Genomic DNA, 23,120 nt, shown 5'->3' with positions numbered 1-23,120 from the left:
CTTCACTCATCCTAGCTTCCCCACTCACCACCATCCCTGTCCCATGACTTCCTGAACCCACCTCATTATCCCACATCTCACCTGCACCCCGCTCTGCCTTCCTCTGCCCACACCATTACCTTTCCCACTCTAAAATCCCTTACCCCTCCTCTCCCTCTTGTGGCCTTCACCCAGCCCTCCCCTCCCTCCAGCCTGGACCCTCCCTGGCCCCGCATGGCTGCCTGGCCAGTGCCTGCCCATCCTGGGTGAGGGGTTCTGTGATGACAGGGATGCTGGATACCAGAGCACAGCTCCTGCCGCACATGCCCCATCACTTTCCAACCTGTTTGACCACCCAGTTAACCTCTCAGGTTAATGACAACTGTGAGGGTATAATTTCCTCATGATGCTGAGCTGCTTTGGGAAGCTGGAAACCTGAGTGATGGATTTTATGTCTGAGCATTAAATGGCCTGAAATTTGTCATGGGGGTGCAGTGTTCTCCTTCCTTCCTTCCTTCCTTCCTTCCTTCCTTCCTTCCTTCCTTCCTTCCTTCCTTCCTTCCTTCCTGTTCCTTCCTTCTCTTTCATCTACCTTCCTCTTCCTCTTATTTCTCCATTCAACTGACAACTGTTTATCACCCTGTACAATACCTCTCACAAGGTATTTATTTGAGAGATGCTTACTTAGTTGATTGAATTTTATAATAATAATTTGGTGGCCCTGGTCTGTGATGAACCAGCCGCCACACAGCCCCTCCAAGGGAGGCACAGTCTGTGGATGGGTTCAAACGGAAGACTTGTGTGTACAGATGAACGGGAGGGGGCTGCTTCGGAGGACAGTGCACAGATGCCTTCCTGCCTGGGCCCTGCTCTGTGCTCCCCAACTCTGCTCTAAAAAACAACTGCCCTGTGAACAGCTGGCTATCACTAAACACACATGGAAACTCAGGGAGAAGAAGATGCATGTAATGATCTAATGGGGGTGCAGTTTCACTCATTTGTTTCAGGTTTGAACCCCGCCTTCTGAAAGGATTTTAGGGAATTTCAAGTTAAAACCAATACACTTTGAGACAAGTGATAAATATACATATGTTCATATAGAATGTGTACACGTATGTTGCATATTATATATATATTTATGACATACAGAAATATGTACTATTCCAGCAGAGTTGAGATAATGAGAGGGAGAGAGAGAAAGAGGGATTGAGACAGAGAGGCAGAGACAACCTCAGCAGGGATTGAGGGGTATAGCCCGGCACCCCAGCATAGGGCGAGAAGTCTGGCTCTGAAGTGAGCTGGCAGCGTGGTGCAAGGGAGGCCGCTGCTGCACGGCCATAGTAAGCACTGGACTTACTCGGCTGCTCCGCACAGTCCTTGCCCCGTGGTCCCCTGGCAGTGACGAAGTGCATGGTGCCAGGACCAGCACTACCTCACTAAGCAGCTGTGTCCTTTGGGCCTTGGCTGCCCCTGCCCTGTCTCCAGCCAGGCCTCCACCTCTGTGACCAGCTCAAAGGCCACTGCCCTTAATGTCCTGCCATCGCCTCCCATGGCCCACCCAGGCCGTCAGCTCCACAGAGAGGGTGTCACCCTCACTTGCCCATTTCTGCCCGAGGCCTGTCACCCAGGCCCACAATGTGGACTGTGACTTGGCTTCTTCTCCTTCTGCTCCATCACCATGTCCTGGAGTCTCACTTTCCCCATTCCGCATACCACTACAAGGGCCTCCTTAAATCCTTGCCTCTGTCTGAACCCCTTCTAATCCATCCACCACGGCGGAGTACCGTTTTCAGTACGTCAGCCCCGCCTCATGAAGCACCCAGGGAGCCCACTGCCTCTAGCTGTCTCCCATGTTCCTTGGTAGGGCCACCTGGCCTAGCCAACTAACTGCTCCAGGCTTTGTGTGGCCGGACCCCCTTGCCTTCTCCGTCTCCTCCCCTGCATTGCTCTAAGCCACATCCTCCCATTCTTCCTGCTCATGACCCAGTCCTCATCCCTCTCCTGGGCGGGTGCCCTGCCCCCTGGGACCTGGCATCCACCTGCACTGGCCTCGGTGTTGCCCCCTGGGGCCCTGCCCCTCTTTCAGCCCAGCCAGTCTGTGCAGATGAAGCCCAGGCTGTTGATTTCTTTGCCAGCTGCCGGGGTGCTTTAAGAGAAAGGCTCTGGAGCCCCCAAGCTAAATCACACCCTGCATCTGGGCACAAAGCTGCCCAGGAGACTCTCGCTGCAGCTGGGCTGAGGACCACGGGCCTAGGAGTAGTGTTTATTGAGTAGCCGCCACGTGCCTGCTGATATCTGCTTCCAGGCTCAATTCTCATAACATCTCTGTGGTAGATGCTCCAGAGCCCTTTCTGCTCCCAGGAAAGGTCCGTCTTGCCTGCTTGATGGTTCCTACCTAGAGCAGGACGCAGCTGGATGGCGGATATTAAGACGAGGCTCCATGGAAGGAGCCCGTGGAAAGGCAGGATCTGCACAAGGCAGAACAGTTTTCTGTGTGGCTGCTGAGTAGTGGGAGGCTGTCCCTGGGATAGGAATGACAAGGAAATGCACTAGAAGGTGAGAGCAGAGGGAGGGAGAGAGGAGAGGTGAGGCGGGGAGGAGAGGTGGGCAGAAAGGAAGGTCAGGAAGGAGGAGAGTTGCTGCCAGCAGGTAAAAGCATTGGCCCAGTGGGTCCCTGGGACTTGAACATTTGCGTCACTTTTCTATTGGAGGAGCGTCTCTGAAGAACTGCCCTGCGCTACATGTTTCCTGGGGAAGACTTTCAAGGAGAAGGAATGGTGTAGGGACCCATCTCCTCCCCAGACCCCACCTTTTATTTAAGGGTCCAGTTGTTGGGGCCTCTCCACAGAGCTTCTGGGGTTCAGAGAGGGAATGGGGTGGGGGGCAGAGGGCCCATGAATCTCACCAGGAAGTTAGGAAGAGACAGAACGGCCCTCCTCATGCTCCCTGGCACCTCAGAGCATCTTGTAGGTGGAACAGCCTGGGCCCCGCAGGAAGCCTGTAGCTCCTCTGGAGACTGGATTCCACCAGGAGGCCCCTTCCCAGGGCCGAGGTGGGGGTCAGGTTCAGGTCTCCCTCAGTTTCCCTCCACAGATCAGGCCAGACTTGGTGACACATGTTGGCCTTGTCACAAGTCTGATCTCTAGAGATCTCCCTGGAAAGAGTGCGTTTCCCTCCCCCGACCTCCCTCCTGGGAGCCGAGTGAAGAGGTGGCAAGTGAGGTAGGACTGATTACCCTGCACACCTCCCGGTGAAATATCTATGAAGCCCGTCCTGAATGATTAATAGCTTTTCACAGCTTTAAAACACAAGGCATCTGCATCTCTGCTTTCCTCTCCCTGCTCCTCAGCTTCCTGCAAAAGCCAGCAGGGGTTACTCACTTCTACCCCTTCAAAGTTCCCCACCCACAGGCTTCCAGGGAGCCTGTTCTCCCTTCATCCCATCTATCCTAACTTCCCTGGTTTTGATTATATCTCTAGCATCCACCAACCCTCCTTGCCTTGCAGCTCCTGGGCGCGTGCCCACACATACACACACAGTCACAGTCAGTGGGACCCCCTTTTACAAACAATGGGGACAAAGAAACCATTTGTGAGAGGTGACACGAGTTATAGAAAACATCAGGCACCTTTGAGATAACCACTTTTTGACCCAGCTCCCTGATATTGTGATCAAAGAGGGTAAGTGACGTGTCCTAGGCTGAACAGCATGATCTAGGCAGAACAGAGAAAGGAAAACTCTTTCCACATGTCCCTGCCCCCCTGTCCAGGTCTCTGGCTGAACCAGTGGCGGAGGCAAAATAAAGCGTTCCTGGGTTTGGTGGGTGCTGTGGGGATGCCAGGCCCAGGACCTGCAGGGACTGGTGAGCAGAGTGCTGGGTCGGTCATGGAGTGCAGCTGTCAGCGTGCATCCCTGAGCTTTTACTTGGGCATCACGTGCCAGGCCCAGAGCTGTAGGCCTCTCTTCTCTGGTTATGGATCCAGGCCTCTCTGTGGGAATGCTGCCTGCCAGCTCCTCCTAGGGAGGGGAGTGGGTTCAACTTTTGGTACAGAATTCTTTGAGAGGGCAGGGAGTGGGGACCAAGGGAGAAGGAAATCTTCATTTAAATGCAGATACAGGCTTCTCACCTGGGACTGAGGAAAGTTTTTCCATTAAAATGCTAATGAAAGAACACACTGCAACTCCAAATCCTCAGCCACCACCACCCCACTTGCCAATTGGACTCTACTCAATCGCTGACCAGTCTTTGCCTTCCCCCAGCTCTCCCCCACACACACCTCGTTTCCCCGTTTCCCCGGAGCCCTCACATCCTGTTGCTCCAGCCCTGGGTGCTTTGGGCTGAGTCTGAGAGGTCTGTGGAAGGGGCAGATCACCTTCTGAAAGCAAATGAGATTGGAGACTGGAGTGGGGTGGAGAACTGGAGCTCTGGAACCATCAGATCTCAGTTGTGCCACTTTTCAGCTGTGCGACCTTGGAAACTACCTAATGTCTCTGAATCTCTCTGAATCTCTTCTGTAAGACCGGTGATAATACACATCTTGTAGGATTGATTGAGTGATCAAATTATTTATATATTTTAATATATTTATTTATATATATGGAACTATAAAGCCTGCCACTTAAAAAGTCAGTACATAGCAGCTATTATTAATATTATTACTACTAGAGGCCCAGTGCACGAAATTCATGCACTAGGAGGAGGGGGGGTCCCTCAGCCCAGCCTGCGCCCTCTTGCAGTCCAGGAGCTGGGCCTCCCTCTTTGGGGCGATTGATCCGCCCCTCCCCCCATCGATCACCCCACTGGCCCATGGCCTTCCCTGGGCCTCCCTCTGTGGGTGGTCATGGGGCGATGGCGCCACCACCACCCCCCCCCCCAATCACATCGCACCCGGCTTGGCTGGCCTGGCACCAGTGCATGCCACAGCATGGTCATCCGAACGGTCGTTCTGCTGTTCGGTCATTCAGTTGATTTGCATATTACACTTTTATTATTATAGATTATTAATATAGAGATGCAAACTCCAGGGCCAGACATTGCCTATCCACACAAGCCTAAAAAAAACTGTGCAGGCTCTCTGGGAGGCCACCATGTACGGATTCCAGAAGGTGGCCTGGGGTGTGGGAGCTGCCTCAGGCCTGCACGGAGCCTCCAAAGCCCGTCCCAGTTGTGTCTCAGGCCAGATCCTCTCCTACACAGACGCTGACTCTCTCAGACCTGAAGCCCAGCCAAGGGCCCAGGTCCGGAGGCACCCAGGTGACCATCACTGGCACCAACCTGAACGCGGGCAGCAATGTGGTGGTGCTGTTCGGGAAGCAGCCCTGCCTCTTCCACAGGTAAGCACAGGGGCAGACTTTGGGGTGCGCAGCCAGGCAGCAGGCTTCCCCAGGCTAACCTCTGGAATGGCTGCCACCTCCCTGGAAAGTGGTGTTCCCTTCGGGACAGCGCTTTCAGGGTACACCTGGCTATGGATGTTTGGCTCAGTCTGGAGACCTGCCAGCCACCCTACCCATGGATAGGCCCTTGTGCTGTTGCCCACCATTTCACCTTGGTGCCCCATATTGCCTACTGGCAGAACCCTGGGGTTCCATAAGACACAATTTGGAATCTAGAGTACCTTCCCTGGGGTTAGCTTCTCACGGGCTGCTGCAGAGCCTGCAGGGACTGCTGAGAGCTGGCAGAGGCAGCTACCCCAGCTCTCTCGACTGTATCTCCAAAGGCAGCTGGCTTTCTCTCCCCTGGTCCCACTATCCAGCCCCAGAAGAGCCTGCCTTTCCTGAGCCAGGAGCCTGGGGGACAGGGAGGCAGGAGGTGTGTCTAGTGAAGGACTTTATGAGATATGGCAGCGGGCCAGCCCCCCGCAGGAGAGAGGTTCTGCAGAGAGAGGTTTTCCCAGGAGGGAGCTATGCCCAGGGCCCTGACAGACCCGGCCAGACCCGGCCAGGCCTTGCATGAGTGATGTTAATGAAAAGCTCATGGTGACACTTGTTGGCCTGGTGAAGCCAGCTCATTGAGGACTGTTGCAGCAGGTGTCAAGCTATCACAGCAGAGACAGCTGGGCATTTACACCCAACAGCAGGGGGAGGGTCATCAGGCGGAAAATTACTAAGAGGAAAGATTAAAGGTAGGGTGATCCTTACTAAACCAACATAACAGGATTCTTGCTGAAGGCTGGCCAGGGTGATCAGATATTAGGGGTGAAGGATGAGAAATTTGATCAGATAGATAGCAAGGGTTGGGGGATTCTTGCTAAACTGTCTTTGCAGGATTCTAGCCAAGAGTGGGGCTAGGCAGGTTTGAAGGCGAGGACCAAGGATGAAGCAGAAAGAGGGCTCAGGAGAGCCTGTCTTTGTCAGTCGTTCCCAGAGGTTTATGTCTGAGGGAGTGCTCACCATTGCCTCTGAGGGGCCTGACAAATGGGTCCGGAGGTGAGAGGGCGCTGATCCGGGACTACCACCATCCTGGACCCCAGGAACCCAGCTCCATGTTTTCCCTCCCTCCAGGCGCTCTTCATCCTACATCGTCTGCAACACCACATCCTCAGAGGAGGTGCTGGCGATGGAAGAGTGACGGTGCAGGTGGACAGGGCCAAGATCCACCAGGACCTGGTCTTCCAGTACATGGAGGACCCCACCATCTTGCGGATTGAGCCAGAGTGGAGCATCGTCAGGTAGGCCCTGCCCAACCTCGCTTTGCTTCCTTGACTCTCAAGCGCCAAAGAGAGTTCTGGGGACCAAGTCTGCTTTGGGGACTGATGAACTGGAGTTGGCTCCCCCCTTCCCCTGAGAGCACCTCTATGCAGGACCTGGTGGCCAGGTTCTGACCAACAAGAGCCCTCAGCCTCTCATTTGAGGATGGGTGGTGCACCTGTAGGCCATGATCCCATCTCACAGTGACTGTCAGGGGAGGTGTCAGTCCTACTCCTTAAACCTCGCTTCTGGCAAATAGGGACAGTAATTCAAGCCCTGCTGAGGAGCGCAGGAGGAAGGGTAAGGTCCGGTGCAGCTTCTTCTTGGCCTGCTCTGGAAGGAAAGCACACCCAACCTCCGGGGTTTAGTGAGGAGGTCCATCCTCTGCTTTCGCAGCCTCCTGTGTCTCAGCAGCCATGACCTCTCGCTGCCCGCTGGCTTTGTCCTTCCCTCTGCTGCACACTCCCCCAGGGCAGGGACCTGGTCTTGATTCCCGCGCTTCCCCCGTGCTCCACAGGAGTACATAGAACATGTTTCTTAGATGAGGGAGCCAGGCACGATGTTGCTCCAGAAAGACCCTCCGGTGCAGTCTCGTGCTCAGCCGTTCACAAGCTGACTTGGGTCAGTTGCATCATTTCCCAGGGTCTGCACTTCTTGCGCGACTCAGCTGGGCTTTGGAAACCCCAGGACCTGGGTCCCTTTCAGCCCTGGCTTGGTGGCGCCTGGAGTGGGGGTTTGCACCACAGGAAGGAACTTCATGCAGGCAGCATGGGTCTGCTTTGCCAGGCCCTGAAAGAGGGCATCCCGACCGCAAGGCCCCTGGTGACGGTGCAGAAATGGCTGTACCAGGGGCCACGTGGGGAGTGGAACAGGACTTGGGTCAGCCCAGCTCCACTGCTTACCACCAAGTGACCATAGGAGTTACTTAACCTCCCTCTGAGGGCGGCTGAGAGGATTAAGGGGTGCAGATACACAGCATGCTGCCTGGCTCAGCTCCCTCTTCCTCCCTGGCCCTCGATCCTTAGCCCTCCCACTGTCTGCCGGGGGTCAGCGGGGAGTGGAGGGCATGAAGATGTGGTCTCCACAAGCTGAGGCAGGAGTCAGAGACCAGTTTGTCCCGAGAACAATCCTTGAAACCAGGAGTTAGCAAACTCCAGCATGGAAGCCAAATCTGGCTGTCCAAATCTGGCTTTTGAAATAAAGTTTTATTGGAACACAGCCATGCTCATTTGTATATGTTTTGTCTATAGCTGCTTTCTCACCACAACAATAGAGCTGAGGAACTGTGGCAGACCACACGGCCTGGGAAGCCGGCAGTATTTAGTCTCTGGCCCTTTACAGAAAGAGTTTGCCACCCCCAGCCTTACACCCAAGGAAAGGCAGCATTTCTGATATGAGACTTGGTTGTCCTCATCAACTTACTCTCTAAGGACCAAACCTAATAAGTTTTAGCCATGATCTTAAGCAGATGCAGCCTATAAGGCACGGAGAGGGGACATAGCCTGTAAAAAGTGACTCCAGGGTTTGCCCCCAGGGCCTGGGGAGTTGGGGGAGTTGGCATAGCCCCCTGTGCCTAAGACAAACTCTGCAACCCCCTGAGGAATTCTCAGCCTGGCTTAATTCAATGCTTCCTCATGTCACCATCACAGAAACAGAGGTGCCATCCTTCCTGCTGTCATCAACGGGGGTGGAGCACGGTCCTGCGTCCACCAGCGGCTTCAGGGTTTTGCTGCAGTTAAAGCCCACACTGGGGTGGGCTCTGCAGACTTCCTGCCTCTGCATTGCTTCCATCCTGGGCTACTGAGGAACAGTGACAGGAGACGTTGGATAAATGTGTTTTGAATTGATTGAGAAGATCAGGAGATGGCTGGATATCAGAAGCTCAAACACTGCCCTGGGTTTCATGGGAATCGTCCTACACACACGTGTGTGTGTATGCATGTGTGTGTGTGTGTGTGTGCAGGCATGTGTGTGAGTGTTGGGGGGCAGGTGGAGGCGAGGGAAAGGCAGGGGAAGTTATTGGGAGAGTAAAGAAGGGCAGGAGGCTAGAGGGTAGAAATGAATGGGTGACCAGGGTTCTGTACCCACCATGCTTATAACTACTTAACTGTTGTAGGTAGTATGATTCTTCTTGAAGATATTCCCTTGGTTGTGGGAAAGGTGATTCCTCCCTGTCCTGTGAGTTGTCCCCAAAGAAGATAGCCCCCCCCCATGTCAGCTTCTTAGCCACCCAAAAGGAGGGCACTAACACCCAGGCTGCCTTGTAAAGCTGCACAAAGTGAACCTCCTGACCCCCCACCCATCCTCCTTCTCTGGAGGACACCGGGGTATGGGAGACTGAGCCCGGGAGCATGTGACCTTTGCATTCTGAGAGGAAGCTCCCGAGTGTCTGCGCCTCTGCCTTCCCCAGGTCTAAGCCGGCTGAAGCCTCTACCGTGGCAATTGGTGGTATGGTTGCCTTGGGAAGGAGGCTGTGCTCAGGCCCTGGAGGGTCTGGTGGGGACAGTCTAGCCCACTAGGCCAAGGGCACTGTGGAAAATTTTCTGAGACTGGTGAAAGCTGGAGGAGGAGACCCCAGGGAGCTGTAGAAGAGCAGCTGGCTGGAGGCTGGAAGCCTCGGGGAGCCAAGAGGGCCGAGCGGCAGACCCGGCCTCTACAGGGTGTCCGTGCTCCGAATGAGCTCAGCACAGGATGGCCACGGACATCTGGTCATCACTGTCTTTGCCTTGGCTGCCGAGAGCTCCTCCTTGTTATTATGCAGTCAGCTCGTCAGCCTTGTCCCCATGAACGTTGTCATGTCGACTGGCTACCGTTGTCTTTAATGTCGAAGCACAGCCAGAGTGGTTATATCATCATCGTCGCCGGTGCCATTGCTGCTCCTATCCCTGTGCTCACACCCCCCTTCTCTCTTCCCGGGCAGTGGGAACACACCCATCACCGTGTGGGGGACTCACCTGAACCTCATCCAGAACCCCCAGATCCGTGCCAAGCACGGAGGGAAGGAGCACATCAATGTGAGTCTGGTGTTGGCAGGGGTCACAGGGGCTATCCACCCAGCATGTCACCTCCCTAAAGGGTGTGGGGTTCCCAGAGGACTCAGAGAGGCCCACCCCAGACACTGATGACCCATTTTGTGTGATGCCCCTGAGCAGAATGAGGGCATTTTCACACCTTGGGGTACAGGCAGGGAGGGCCAATGGCTTCTAGGGTGTATGGAGCTTTATACACATTTTCCTCCAGCCTTCTGACCCCCCAGTTCTGCTCCTTAGCTTAGAGATGCCCTATTCACTGCCATACTCACCACGGGCAACGTGGAGCGAGGTGCCAGCTGCAGAACATATTCCCTGAGTGACTAGGCTGTGTGTTCCTGGCTGCAAAGGATTCTGACTCAGGCATAACTGTCCCTGTCAACCCCCTGCCGCATGGCAGCATCGCAGGTGGCCGGGTGGGTGCGGGTGGCCGCGCACGCGAGCTCGCAGATGTGCGGCTGAGACTCCCTGCCTGCTCTTCCGCAGCTCTGTGAGGTTCTGAACGCCACCGAGATGACCTGCCAGGCTCCGGCCCTCGCTCTGGGGCCCGACCACCAGTCTGACCTGACCGAGAGGCCTGAGGAGTTTGGCTTTATCCTGGACAACGTCCAGTCCCTGCTCATCCTCAACAAGACCAATTTCACCTACTATCCCAATCCCGTGTTTGAGGCCTTTGGTCCCTCGGGAATCCTGGAGCTCAAGCCTGGCACACCCATCATCCTGAAGGTAGACTGAGGCTGGGGGCTGTGGGGTAGGATGAAAGGTGGCCGCTGCCCAGGAAAGAGACCAGAAGCCTTGGGCTCCTGCCAAATCGTGACTGGAGTCCCTAGCTCAAACTGTGTTGTAACTCAGAGTATGCAAACACTCTCTCTGAGTTTGTGCTAAGAGGCTCCCTCCCCTTACAGGCCATGGAGACCTGGTCAGGGCAGCCAGATCCACACTGGCCATCGGACTTCCGAGCTTTGTCAGATGCTGGGAGGTCAAAGGTTCAGACTGATTCCTCCTGTGCAGCCTTTTGAAAACCACAACATAGGGTTTCTTTGGAGCGTGGATAGTTTCATTTTAACTGCTATGGCAATTTCAATCCACCGGTAGTGACTGACGACAGCTCTGGGTTGAGAAGGATTCTGAGGCTGCATTTGGGATAAGCTGAAAAGAGCGCCTTGGTTACTGATGCCCACTGAGAAAGGGGGAATGGTAGCGTATAAGCCACGGTTTTTGTGGACTTACTGGGGAAGGTGGCCTCTCCACCAGCTCACCGCTAGGTTGGAAACTCCGGCGGGAGGACAGGCAGCCAGCAGTGGCTGTGGCCCTGACTCTGGGGTGGGAACTGGGTTTCCTGTCCATCCAGGGCAAGAACCTGATCCCCCCCGTAGCTGGGGGCAACGTGAAGCTGAACTACACCGTGCTGGTCGGGGAGAAGCCGTGTGCTGTGACGGTGTCCGACGTGCAGCTGCTCTGCGAGTCGCCCAACCTCATTGGCAGGCACAAAGTGATGGTGAGGCTACGGGCCCTGTCTGTCCTGGGTAGACGGGGCATAGGGACTGGGGTGTGAGCGGCCCAGCTCCACCCTTGTGCCCCCAGGAATCCCGGGAGGGGATCCTGGCCTGTTTCAACTTTCCTCCAACCTCCCCACACCCTATTCCCACCCTGTCTTTCTTCGGACTTCTTTTTCCTGTACTGTCGTGTTCCTTCCATACTGGCTGGCGCCACGATGAGAGCAATGCAAGTCACTTTAAATGATGCGCTAAATTGCTCATTATAAGCAGGAGACTCTTCCAGAAAAGGACCCTTGTTGGCCTGGGGAGGTCCCCAATATCACGTCTGTGCCAAGGTCACCCATCCTTACAATGGGATGAGTTATGGGACCCAGTCATTGATGTCATCATGTCACACTATTTAGATCTCAGTTGTGTGTCGTTTCCTTTGAAGATGCCGGTGTTGTCTCCTGGATAAGAGAGAATGAATTTGCCCGCGGTAGGGGTGCCCGTGCTAGCTATGCAGACCCCCTCGCCCAGCCCCAAATGCTCTCCTGGCTGTTTTTACAACCAAAGATGCTGCTGCTCCCCAGAGCCATTTCCCTTGTCCCACCCTCGTCACCAGTGCACTGGTGACCCGGGGCTGTGCCCTAGTATACTCTGCCCCACCCTCAGCTCCATCTCGCCCACTATGCCCCCAGGCCCGCGTCGGCGGCATGGAGTACTCCCCGGGGATGGTGTACATCGCCCCGGACAGCCCGCTCAGCTTGCCCGCCATCGTCAGCATTGCAGTGGCGGGTGGCCTCCTCATCATCTTCATCGTGGCCGTGCTCATCGCCTACAAACGCAAGTCCCGCGAAAGCGACCTCACACTGAAGCGTCTGCAGATGCAAATGGACAACCTGGAGTCCCGCGTGGCCCTGGAGTGCAAAGAAGGTACTGAGTGGCCAGGTGGCTGTGGCTCCACTCTGGAGGCTGGGTGTGCGTGTGCATTTGCATGCATGTGTGTGCGTGTGTACGTGTGTGGCTCACACATAAGCAGTGGGCCAGGCTGGGCTGGGCAGCAGTGGGCAGTGCTGGGTGCTGGGTGTCCACCTGCAGAACTTGAATTCTGATCCATGAGCCTGTGCCCAGACCAATCCCATATCCTAGCCAGTCCCCACCCGGCCAAGGCCAGGTAAGCTAAAGCCTCCTGTCCCTCTTCCTCAAGATGTGCCCTGCCTTTTTCCCCAAGTCAAACTGGGATCATTTCAAATCCCACGGGAGCAGTTTCCAGCCCAGAATCCTGGCCCATGGGTTTTGTGCTGCCCTCTCAGGGAGTCTTGACGTAACACATTCAAGCAATCTTCATCTGTCTTCTTGAAGGAAGGTAGGGCTGCATGGCTGATCTAAGATTTAGAAGGAAGAGTGTTTCACAGCTTGTATTTTAAGAAGTTACCAATGCGCCATGAACTGAAACCAGCTGCACAAAATCTCAGAAGGAAATTAAGGAGTCAGACTCTTGTCACCCCTAGGATATCATTCTGGGAGTCACCGGGGAGGGGTGAGTGGCTGCTTGCTGTAGGTTTATACATGGAGTAAACCTGGCCTCTACCTGGGGCTCTTTGATGGGAGGTGGGTCCATTCCATCCCCTCTCTACATCTTTTTGCTGTCAACGCACATCCGCCTTGTGGGACTGTTAATTACTGCCTTTTATTATATTTACGCTGCTTAATTTTTTTCTCCGCAATGTACTCTTTCCTCTAATTAGGAGTAGTGATTAGAATCTCTTTTATGTGTGGCAGGCGTGAGGCTTTGAGTGTTGGAGGCGCTTGGTGACTTGAAGAGAAGCTGCAGACTGATAAAAAGCCAGCTCCCTCCCTCTCCTCCTCACCAGATGAGCACCCCAACTGGGAGGGGCGCCGAGGGCAGGGTGAAGCCAGGCTCCTCTCTGAGAATGTTCCAGAGGAGGAGGAATTAGCATCAGACAGGGAGGCCAGCTGAGCATCAGAGGAGGTGCCAGGAGAGCCCTAGCCTCTGCTCAGGGGAGAGCCATCCCACGTGGGCAGTGAGAGAGGACTAGAGCAGCATGGAGAATTCACCTGAAGTACTTTCCAGGGGTGCCCAGGGCTGATTCTGGAATGTTTTCAGGGCAACTTGGGTCCAGGAAGGTGACTTCCTAAAGACTTGACAATGAGCTAGGACGTTACCTGCACACACACTCGTGACAGTGAGCCAGGACAGCACCTACACACACACTCAGAAGAGGCCTGGCCTGGGCCCGTCACAGGCCTTACCTTCTGATATAACACACAAACACACACACACACACACACACACACACACACACTCACTGAAATACACACTCAGATAACCACTCATGCACTCTCACCCATATACTCAAGCACATACACTCACACTCATGCTCATGTGTGCATGTCCATGTACTCCCACAAGTGCACCTGTGTGTTCCTCATGAACATACATGAGTGTTCATCGGGACTTTGGTGACAATACTTGCCAAAAAGGCTCACTGACTCCCTTTCACAGCCACATGTGCACACACATTGCTGTCAGTTTTGCTTGGATGCATTAGGGTTGCTCTGTTTCGGAGTCACTTTGCTTGACAAGAACCCCCTGTATCCGTGTGACCAGAGCAGAGGTTCAAGAAGAGAGCAGCACAGGAGCTCTCCATGGTCCCAGTGGCCTCCCCGTTGTCTGTCAGACAGGAAGCATTGGTGTCCTCAAGCCCAAAATCTCAAGCTCCACAGGCCTGCAGTCAGCATGGCAGGAGGCAGTGGGGTCCAGGGCCTGGGGCAATGTGTTGTGTTCCCGGGGTCACCAGAGCCCACTGGATACAGGGCTTGCTTTTCAAGGGCAGGGCTTGTGAATCTCTGAGTCCATCAAGTATTTTCGCCTATTCTTGTGTTTGTATAAACAGGGAGAAATATTCTTTAGTCAACATCCACTGGCCGTTCTTCTTTGTTAGCATGTGTTAATCCATTCTGGAGGGTGCACACACGTGTGCATGCATGATTACATGTGCGTTTGTGTATGCATGTATGTGTGTGCATGTATGTGTGTGTGTGAGTGCGAGCATGTGCCAAAGAGAAAGGCAAAGCAGGGAAGGGCTGGGTACTTTACCTCTGACTTCCTCAGGTGGCAGAGGGCGGCCCAGGACAGGGTGTGGTCACAGCTTTGAGGCTGTATAACAACCTCAGCCTGTGTGCTGGCCTTTCCCTGAGCTAGAGGGCTCTTGCAGCTCCGTGACTATCTGGAGACCTGAGTTGCCTCCACAGACAGCAGGGCCCACACAGCTCATACTTCACCAATGAGTAGCATCAACTTGTGAAAGGAAGGACAGAGACCCACTCTGCATATTTATATGGAATGAATATCTTAGGGTTGCAGATCCTCCATCTGGCCTCATTTGGTGGTTTGATGGCTCCAGTGACCTGCATGGCCCAGAACTGGGACTCAGAAGAAATTGTCCTTAACTCTTAAAAGGACCATCAAACACAGAATCAGAAATAGACCCTTCATCACTAGAAACTCCTCCTTGCCTCTCCCCCACCCACCACTCTTCTATGGCCCCCGCCCCATGCACATTTGTTTTTAATCATCACATGAGGATATTTTTCCATTGATTTTTAGGGAGAGTGGAAGAGAGAGGGAAAGACAGAGAGAAATATCAATGTAAAAAACAGACATCGATTGGTTGCCTCCTGCACAAGCCCCAACCAGGGCCCGGGCCAGGGAGGAGCCTGCAACTGAGGTACATGCCCTTGACCAGAATCGAACCCGGGACCCTTTGGTCCACAGGCCAATGCTCTATCCACTGAGTCAAACTGGCTAGGGCCCCATGCACATTTTGCAAACCAAAGCGCTCCTGGACCCAGCAGCAGCACAGATCTGTGGATGGCCTGCCCCCCATCCATGCTTTGGAAGGAATTTGGCCCAAGACAAGCTTCCTTGGGCTGCACATTTCTCCCATGCCTGTGTAGTTCACCTCAGCTACTTAAATGAAAATGTCCCCTTTTCTTATTCCTGCACATCTGAGGCCCATTGCTCATGTCCCCTGGGGCCTGAGTGAAGGTTCTGAGTGTCCTGAGTTGGGAGTAACTCTTGGGCCTGCCCCACCCAGAAGTCTCACAGGCTTCTCTTTGTGGCAGCCTTTGCTGAGCTGCAGACAGACATCCATGAGTTGACCAGTGACCTGGACGGAGCCGGGATTCCTTTCCTGGACTATAGAACCTACACTATGCGGGTCCTGTTCCCAGGAATTGAAGACCATCCTGTCCTCCGGGACCTCGAGGTGAGAAGCCGTACCCATGCCCAAGGCCTTCCCCATCATGGTGTCAGCACAGAGAAAGGTGTTGGTGACCTTCAAGCCTAGCTGACTGATCCAGAGGTGAGGAAGTTGAGGTCAGGGAGGGGATGCAAGTTGCCCAGGACCCCCAGTTGTTGGCACCAGCCGGTCCCTCTGAAGGCAGTGGGGCCAAGCCAGGAAACCTCAGAGCAGAGATGGGAGTAGGGCTTTGGGACTTAGGGGTCATGCATTCCTTTAGAGTTGAATGCACGTCCCTCTCTTCAGAAAAACTGTACATATTCACAGAAATAAGAAATCTGGCAAACAAATGTTGGGAGTTCATGGACCCTTATTTAAGAAACTGCGATATGATATGATGATTTCACCACTTAGTTGCTGCTCAATAAATCTATGTGGAAAGATAAGTGACGCACTGGGAAAGGAAGTGGAAAGTGAACGATAAAAACCTAACTCTCTTTTGTACCAGCAGGGACCTCATCTTTTGAACATTTTATCCCTCTTCCTGTCTAGCATAGGATCTGACTTATACATATATTCATATTACCCTTTGTTCTGCAAGGAATTTGGAATGAATTATAAATACAAGTACCAGAGAAATGTGAAAAATATACACAAGGAAACCAGGGCAAAATAATAATCATAAGGAATAATCACTACTAGTTGACTGCTGACGGGTCCAGTTTTAAATACTTTACCTGCATGCATTCGTTTAGCCCCCCAAGAGCCCACTGAAGTAGGTATGCTCCTAATACAGGCGACAAAACTAAGGGCACGGGGCACTTTGGGAGGGAGCGGGCCAGGGTTTGAGTCCAGGCGGTGAGACGTCTGAGTCGGCCCTCGGACAGCAAGCCCGCACACCTGACTCCCGAGGTGCTCCATCAGTGTCATGCCTCACGGCGCTGGATACTTATTAGGATGGATGGGAGGTTGTGGCCAAAGCAGCAACAGAAAATAAGACTAGTTCCGAGATTTATATTGTCCATAAACTAAAACAGGCCCATCACTCGGGAGTTGAGTGCTTTTGCAGGTACTGACCGGAGAGAATGTCTATAGGATTCTGCAAAGGGATGTAGAGGCTGGGCCCGTTATAAATCACACATGTCCTTCCACGGTCTTACTCCTCATCTGGATCCTTAACATTTCCCCTTAAGCCTAAATATGCTCAATTTCCCTTGCCTTTCTCACGAGGGGAGACTCTCTGATCCCAGCCTCAGCTCACAAAGGAGTTAACAGCCAGCTTTACCAGTTTCCCTGAGTGGGACCCCAAGAAATGGCTAATTGTTAGGCATGGGCTCTGAATTTAGCAGGTCACACAGCTTTGTTTTTTCATTGTAGTAAAATAAATACAACATAAACTTTCGACCATGTTTAGGTGTCCAGTTCAGCGGCACTAAGTACATTTACACTGTTGTGCAACCATCACCATCATCAGCTCCAGAACCTTTGCATCTTCCCCATGAAACACTGTGCCCATTGGACAACCACTCCCCATTTCCCTCCACGGCCACCACCATCGACCTCTGTCTATGAATTTCACTACTCTGGATACCTCATACAAGTGGAACCGGACAGTAATTGTCCTTTAGTGACTGGTTTATTAACTCTGCAAAATGTTGTCAAGGTTCACCTGTGTTGTAGCATGAGGTGAAATTTCTTTCCTTTTTAAGGTGGAATCATAGTCCATTTAATAGACCACATTTCGTTTATCCATTCATCTGTCAATGGGCCCTCAGGCTGCTTCCACCTTTTGGCTGTTACAAATAATGCTGCTATGAACACAGTGCACAAATATCTTTCTGAGACCCTGCTTTCAATCTTTGGGTATATATCCAGCACATACGACTTTTCCATTTCCATTAAACTCACAAATTAGTTGCTTGCACGCAGAAATTAACTTCCACTGTTCCACATTAGCCTGGGGTATGTGAGACTCAGCTCCCTACACTAGACCCAGAGATCTTATGTGGATCGTCATTTTCTTACTTCTTTCCAACCCCTCTTTGCCACCAGCATAGTTTCTCCCTGTTGGCTTCCCGAAAATAGAAATATTCCCAGGGAAGCTACTGACTAATGTAAAGCAGTGTTTTTCAGCCGCTGGGATACCTGCCCTGCTGGTTGGGCATGAGTGGTGGATGCGAGTGGACAAGAAGGTGTCTTTTGGCTTCAGGCTGTCCCTTTGGGACCATCTGGGTGAAATTCAGTCATTTGGGGAAGAGGCTGCCGAGGCACTGGTCACACACACCAATCCTTTAGAAACAGAAAGCAAACAGTCACCATTTTCAACCTACCATTGCCTCCTAACTCTACCTTATTGGGTTACAATTAAAATTTACTATCCAGTTTTATACTCACAGACTTCAACTAAATTATCGAACCATCTGGTGAATAAAGAAAGCCTTGTTTCAGAGTGGCATTTGGGTAGGGGGCAGGGTGGCATGTTACAAAGGGGAATTGTCTGGATACTCTTTACTGAGACACTTCACTCCCATCTCCCCTGTCATAAAATGGGGACGCGGTGCCAGTGCGCTAGATAGCTGGGGAGCCAGGGAGAGGGATCAGGGGAGAGCAGCCAGTGAGGTAGGAGGGGTAGGTAATAAAATTTAAGTGCGCCCCGTGTGCACCAAGCACTTTACATACATTATCTTATTTAATGTCCATAAAACATTATGACACGTGCACTCATATTCTCATTTTATGGCTCAGGGAATAGAGCCCAGAGGGAATGGAGGTTTCCTGCACGTGATCCAGTTGGTCTCTGTGAGTCCAAACCCCAGGCTGCTGACTGAGACACTGGTTCTCCATGGGTCCCAGGGCCCAGCCCTGCCATCCAGAGGCGAGTACAGCCATAGTGGGAAGTCCAGGGCACGTCCTCATGCTGAATGTGCTGTCTGCTCAGCCCTGTGTGCCCTTCTTCCTCTCCAGGTGCCACAGTGCTGACCTGCCCTTGGCCCCCTAGCCTGAGCCACTGGGAGGCCCGGGAAGCTTCAGAGAGTACTCAGAGCTGGCTTCCAGTCACGAGCCAGAGTAGGGTAGACATGGCCCCAGATGGGGAGGTTGGAAGCGGCTTGGGAGACTGACAAACTAGTAGTTGGAAACCCAGCATAACGTGCAGCCACTGGCCTTGGGACAACCGCACTAGCTTCTCTGAGAAGCCATTAGCAGAAGCTGGTAGGGGGCACACTCAGCCTTGCAAGATCATCACTGCTCATGGCACATGGTGGGCACCCAGGAATGGCGTTCCCATTATTATTAGGACACGTTGTTGAGATGCTGCTCTGAGGGGTTTGATGGACAAAAGGAGTAAAGTATGTGCATAGGTGTGCAAGGGGACAGTCGCAGAGCTGGGGGAGACCATGGGAGACAGGCTGATGACAAGGTGAGGCGGCCATGTCTCCCTGCCCTTCCCTTGTGGGTGCCCATAAATGGGGGGGTGGGGGAGCCGGGCAGGAGGCCAGGCAAGGCCTTGAAGAATGAGGGGTTGACGAGGATGAACTGCAGAGGGCCCTGGCCAGCAACAATGCCCCCTCCCCGCCCCCCAGCTCTGGCAAGTCCCCATCTCTCCGGAGAACTTCCTTACCACAGGGTGTTGTTCCACATATCAGCACCGCAGCAAGGGCAATGACAATGGACTTGACTTGGAAACACGCATGAGCTCCCAGCTACCTGGCCTGTGAGAGCGGCTGATGCTGGCCGGCCTTCTGGGCCTCAAGGAGAGCGCTTCTCGCGGGATCAAGGTTGGGCCCCCAGGGCTGAGCATGGCATACTGATCCATTGATCCCACACCACACCCTATGAGGGAAGGACAGTATTGCCCTGGGGCCCCAGGAGGCTAAGGGACTTCCCTGAGATCCCCAGAGAGAGAGGAGTGTCAGCCAGGCTGTGAACCAGGATGTGCGTCGGTGTCACATCCTGCCATCTCCCGGGAGCAGGGAAAGACCCACGGTGTGAAAAGCCTGCAGCATCTGCCTGCCACACAGTTGAGTGGCAGAGTGGCAGCAGTTTTATCCTGCTTTACCCTAGAGGTTTCGAACAGGGGCAGAGAGATAAGCAGAGAAAGCCCTGGCTGCCCAAGGACCAAAAAGGTGGCAGAAGCGGAGCTGGAACATTCACACCGCTCATTGAGGGAGCCTCCTGGGTCTGGGCTCAGGGCGAGGTGCTGGCTGGAGGCGGAGACTAGTCAGAGCCAGGCCCTGCCTTTGGTCAGCCATATACACGTCAGCTGCGACACCTTCGCTTTGTCTATGAAGAAACGGGCTCTACTCGGGGCCCCACAACTGGTAAAGGTCTGCAACAGAGTGGACCCCAGCTTGACTGACTCGGAAACAGTGCCACACTGTCATGCTACCTACATGACGATCCTTCCCAAAGACCCGAGGCATCTGACCCATGGGCGAGACCTAGCCCTCAAGATGTGGCCTGGATGTTGCCTCCAGCTCCCACCTCCTGCACCCCAGCCCTCGAGAGATGCCCTGCCCTGTGCTCTCGGGCAGCTTCCCCTCCAGGGCAGAGGCTGTGCCTTATGTTTAAGTAAACATCTTGTTCTAAGGAGAGTATTTACACAGAGCTACGCACACGTGGTCCAAACAGGGTTCTGTTCCCCTGAGTGAGCACAGCCATCCAGCCACCACGCAGATCACAGCCAGAATGCCACCCCCGCCCCCCAGAGTCCCTCGTGCCTCTTCCATCACAGCCACCCCCAGAAAAACATTTTCCTGCCACCATGGATTAATTTTATTTATTTTTTTAAATCTTTATCTAAATGGTATTATACAGTCTGCCCTCTTTGGGGTCTGACTTTTTTCATTCCGTGACTGCAAGGTGCATTCCTATTCCTGTGAGTGGCAGCTCATTCCCCCGGCTGTGTGGGATTCCATCGGGGGAATGTACCACAGCTCCTCGAGCCATGCTATTGCTGCAGGGCATCTGGCTGTGTTCGGTTTGGGCCATTTCCTACAGGGTGCTGTGCCCACCCTTGTGCGTCTCTCAGCAGCGTCTTCCCTGGCTGGTTCAGCCGCTGGCTCATGTTTGCTGAGTGGATAGTACACCCTTCAACCTTTGCATGGATCTCCCAATGAACAGAAGATGCAGGCAGGAAGATAAAACCTTATTCCTCCCCTTCCCCAGGATGGAGCAGGGTCTAGGGATGCTAGAGTTAGGGAATGCCCGAGAGGCTGTTGGGCTGAATCTTCCCATTCTTACAGGTGCATGAATTTGTGCCCTCTCCTCCCCGCAGAAGTAAAGACTTGCCTGAGCTTGCACAGGGGGTGGTGTCAGAGCCCACGTGGAACCTGAAGTCCTGGTTCTGAGGCCACTGGCCTGCCAGTAGGACTCACAGGTCTGGAGATGGGCCAGCATTAGGTCAGCAAAGGCTCAGGCCTGTGAACCATCAGCCAGGGTGCAGCCCATGTCCCGGAGTCCCCACCAGGGCTGCGATGGTGGGTGGCTGTGGTGTGGGGCGCCTCCTCAACTCCACCACACCGTCAGGGAAGAGCTGAGGCCGCCCAGCGGGCAGATGTGGGTTCCAACCCGTGTCACCATTACTCACAGTGATGTTCTCTCTGTGCCTCACTCGGTTCATCTCCAGAGACAGTGACCCACACATGGGCTGTGATGGAGGCTAAGTAGTTACCTGGCATTAGATAGGGATGTGACAGCATTAGCCAGGCTGCAGAGGGTAAGTGGCGGGGTGGGATGGTCAGCAGTGTGCACAGCCCACCCTGTGGGGGCATGACCAGGCCCCGCCAGCCTCGCCCTCACAGGTGGCAGTCAGAACCCGGTCTCCTCTGCAGGTACCAGGCTACCGGCAGGAGCGCGTGGAGAAAGGCCTGAAGCTCTTTGCCCAGCTCATCAACAACAAGGTGTTCCTGCTGTCCTTCATCCGCACGCTTGAGTCTCAGCGCAGCTTCTCCATGCGCGACCGCGGCAACGTGGCCTCGCTCATCATGACGGTGCTGCAGAGCAAGCTGGAGTACGCCACCGACGTGCTGAAGCAGCTGCTGGCCGACCTCATCGACAAGAACCTGGAGAGCAAGAATCACCCCAAGCTGCTGCTTCGGAGGTGAGAGGTAGCCGCGGGTGGCACGGGCGGTGCAGGTCAGAGGGCCCCTACCCCAACCCGCCAGGCCTAGCGTTTGCCTTCCAAGGAGACCAGGGCAGAGCTCCTAGAAGGAGTAGCCAAGTCCTCCAAGGTCAGGGACCGACTTGCTCGAAGGCTGGGTGCATCCCACACCTTCTTTAAAGAACCTGTCCATCATGTAACTGGCCACGCCCAGCTGCTCACCCTGTTGTGTTTCATCTGCCCCTATATCTGTTCTCCATCATCCTCTCTCTGCCCTTTTGCTCCCCTGATTTTGACCCATTTTGCTGGAATTCTTCTCTTGTGGGATCTTTAGAGGTGATTTTCCATCCCCTGGCTTTGACCAAATCAGAACCTGAATTAGGAGAGATACCCCAAGGCCACTCTGGGAACCCACCCCACCATCTAAGGATGGGAAGTTTGAGCCCCAAGCTACTCGCACTGCTATCTCTCTGCTTGTGATCACTATGAGCCATACGTGACTATTTAAATATAAATTAATTAAAAGTAAATAAAATTAAATATCACCCGAGAGCTATTGGAGATGCAGCCAGCATCCCAGGTCCCTTCCCACACTCGGTGGAGCAGAGTCTGCATTCCGACGAGACACTGAGGTGATCTGAATGCGTGTTAACGTTTGAGAAGTGTGGTCCAGCCTGTGTGTGAATTAAAACCCTTCAACAGCAACTTGCCTGATGCATCGCAGCAAGGATTTCCTGGTGCCTGTTCTAGGCTCTGCACAGTTCCAGGGTCCACCGCTTGCATGACTGGCGCCTCATCCTGGACCCTTGAAACCCCAGTGGTCACATGTGAATTCGTAGCCAGGTCCTGTGGCTTTCATCTTACAGGAATTAGCCCTCTGACTCTATCCACGCTGCTGTTGGCACTTTCCATGTACTCGAAGGCCTTTTCTCCTTTAGGCTGTTATTCCAGTGTTTTTAGCCTTCCTGTAGAATCTACGGAGTAGACAAAGACGGAAAACCCCCATGTCCGGTCGTCTGCCCGGACCACCATTTACCGGCTGCCTCCTGTCCTTGTTCTTAGTCTAGGACAGGACCTCCTGCTTGGTCCCGTGCATACATGTGGCTTTCAGAGCGCTGACCCCAGGCTTTCTCAGATGCAATGGGCCTTGGCCTGCGCAGCTGCAAAGGTCGCTACATGCAGGAGCAGCCACACTGCTTTGGAAACAGCATGGTGGATCACTTTGATTTTTGTTTTGCTTCCACCACGCAGCTCCCCACTGGCATAATGCTAGGGTTGCCACGGCCTGACAGAGCTCCCGGGGACATTTCCGGGCGTGGTCTTGCTCTGGGTCTGTGTCTCCTGTTATTGTTTTCTGTTCGCTCTCTCCCAGATGCCCTCTCTCCCTTCTGCCTGCCTTCGTCGCCTTCCTTCTTCTTGCCCGTGGCTGCCCCGCTCCTTTCAACAGTCTTCCTTCTTTTCTCCTCTCACCTTCTTTGTGTGCTGGCAACTGCCCAGCTGCCTTGGGATTTTAGCTATTAGTATCTTTAGTACCTGCGACTTTCAATCTATGTAAACATGCCTGGATGGGCTGGTTTCT

General features: G+C 53.7%; 1 protein-coding gene across 1 annotated transcript in view; it reads left to right on the top strand.

Annotated features, from left to right (window-relative positions):
• PLXNA4 (plexin A4) overlaps window positions 1–23,120 on the top strand; it is a 418,177-nt gene that overhangs the window by 355,593 nt on the left and 39,464 nt on the right. The window contains 9 exon segments of the mRNA XM_080663238.1: window positions 5,177–5,313; window positions 6,481–6,541; window positions 6,544–6,647; window positions 9,587–9,680; window positions 10,182–10,421; window positions 11,047–11,193; window positions 11,875–12,109; window positions 15,326–15,468; window positions 21,273–21,541. Of these exon segments, the coding sequence (XP_080519364.1) occupies window positions 5,177–5,313; window positions 6,481–6,541; window positions 6,544–6,647; window positions 9,587–9,680; window positions 10,182–10,421; window positions 11,047–11,193; window positions 11,875–12,109; window positions 15,326–15,468; window positions 21,273–21,541 (1,430 nt within the window).

The sequence above is a fragment of the Plecotus auritus genome, assembly GCF_963455305.1.
Source record: "Plecotus auritus genome assembly, chromosome: 4".
NCBI classification, from domain to species: Eukaryota; Metazoa; Chordata; class Mammalia; order Chiroptera; family Vespertilionidae; genus Plecotus; species Plecotus auritus.
Note: the sequence above shows the minus strand (reverse complement) of the source record. Positions and strands in the feature narration are given on the sequence as shown.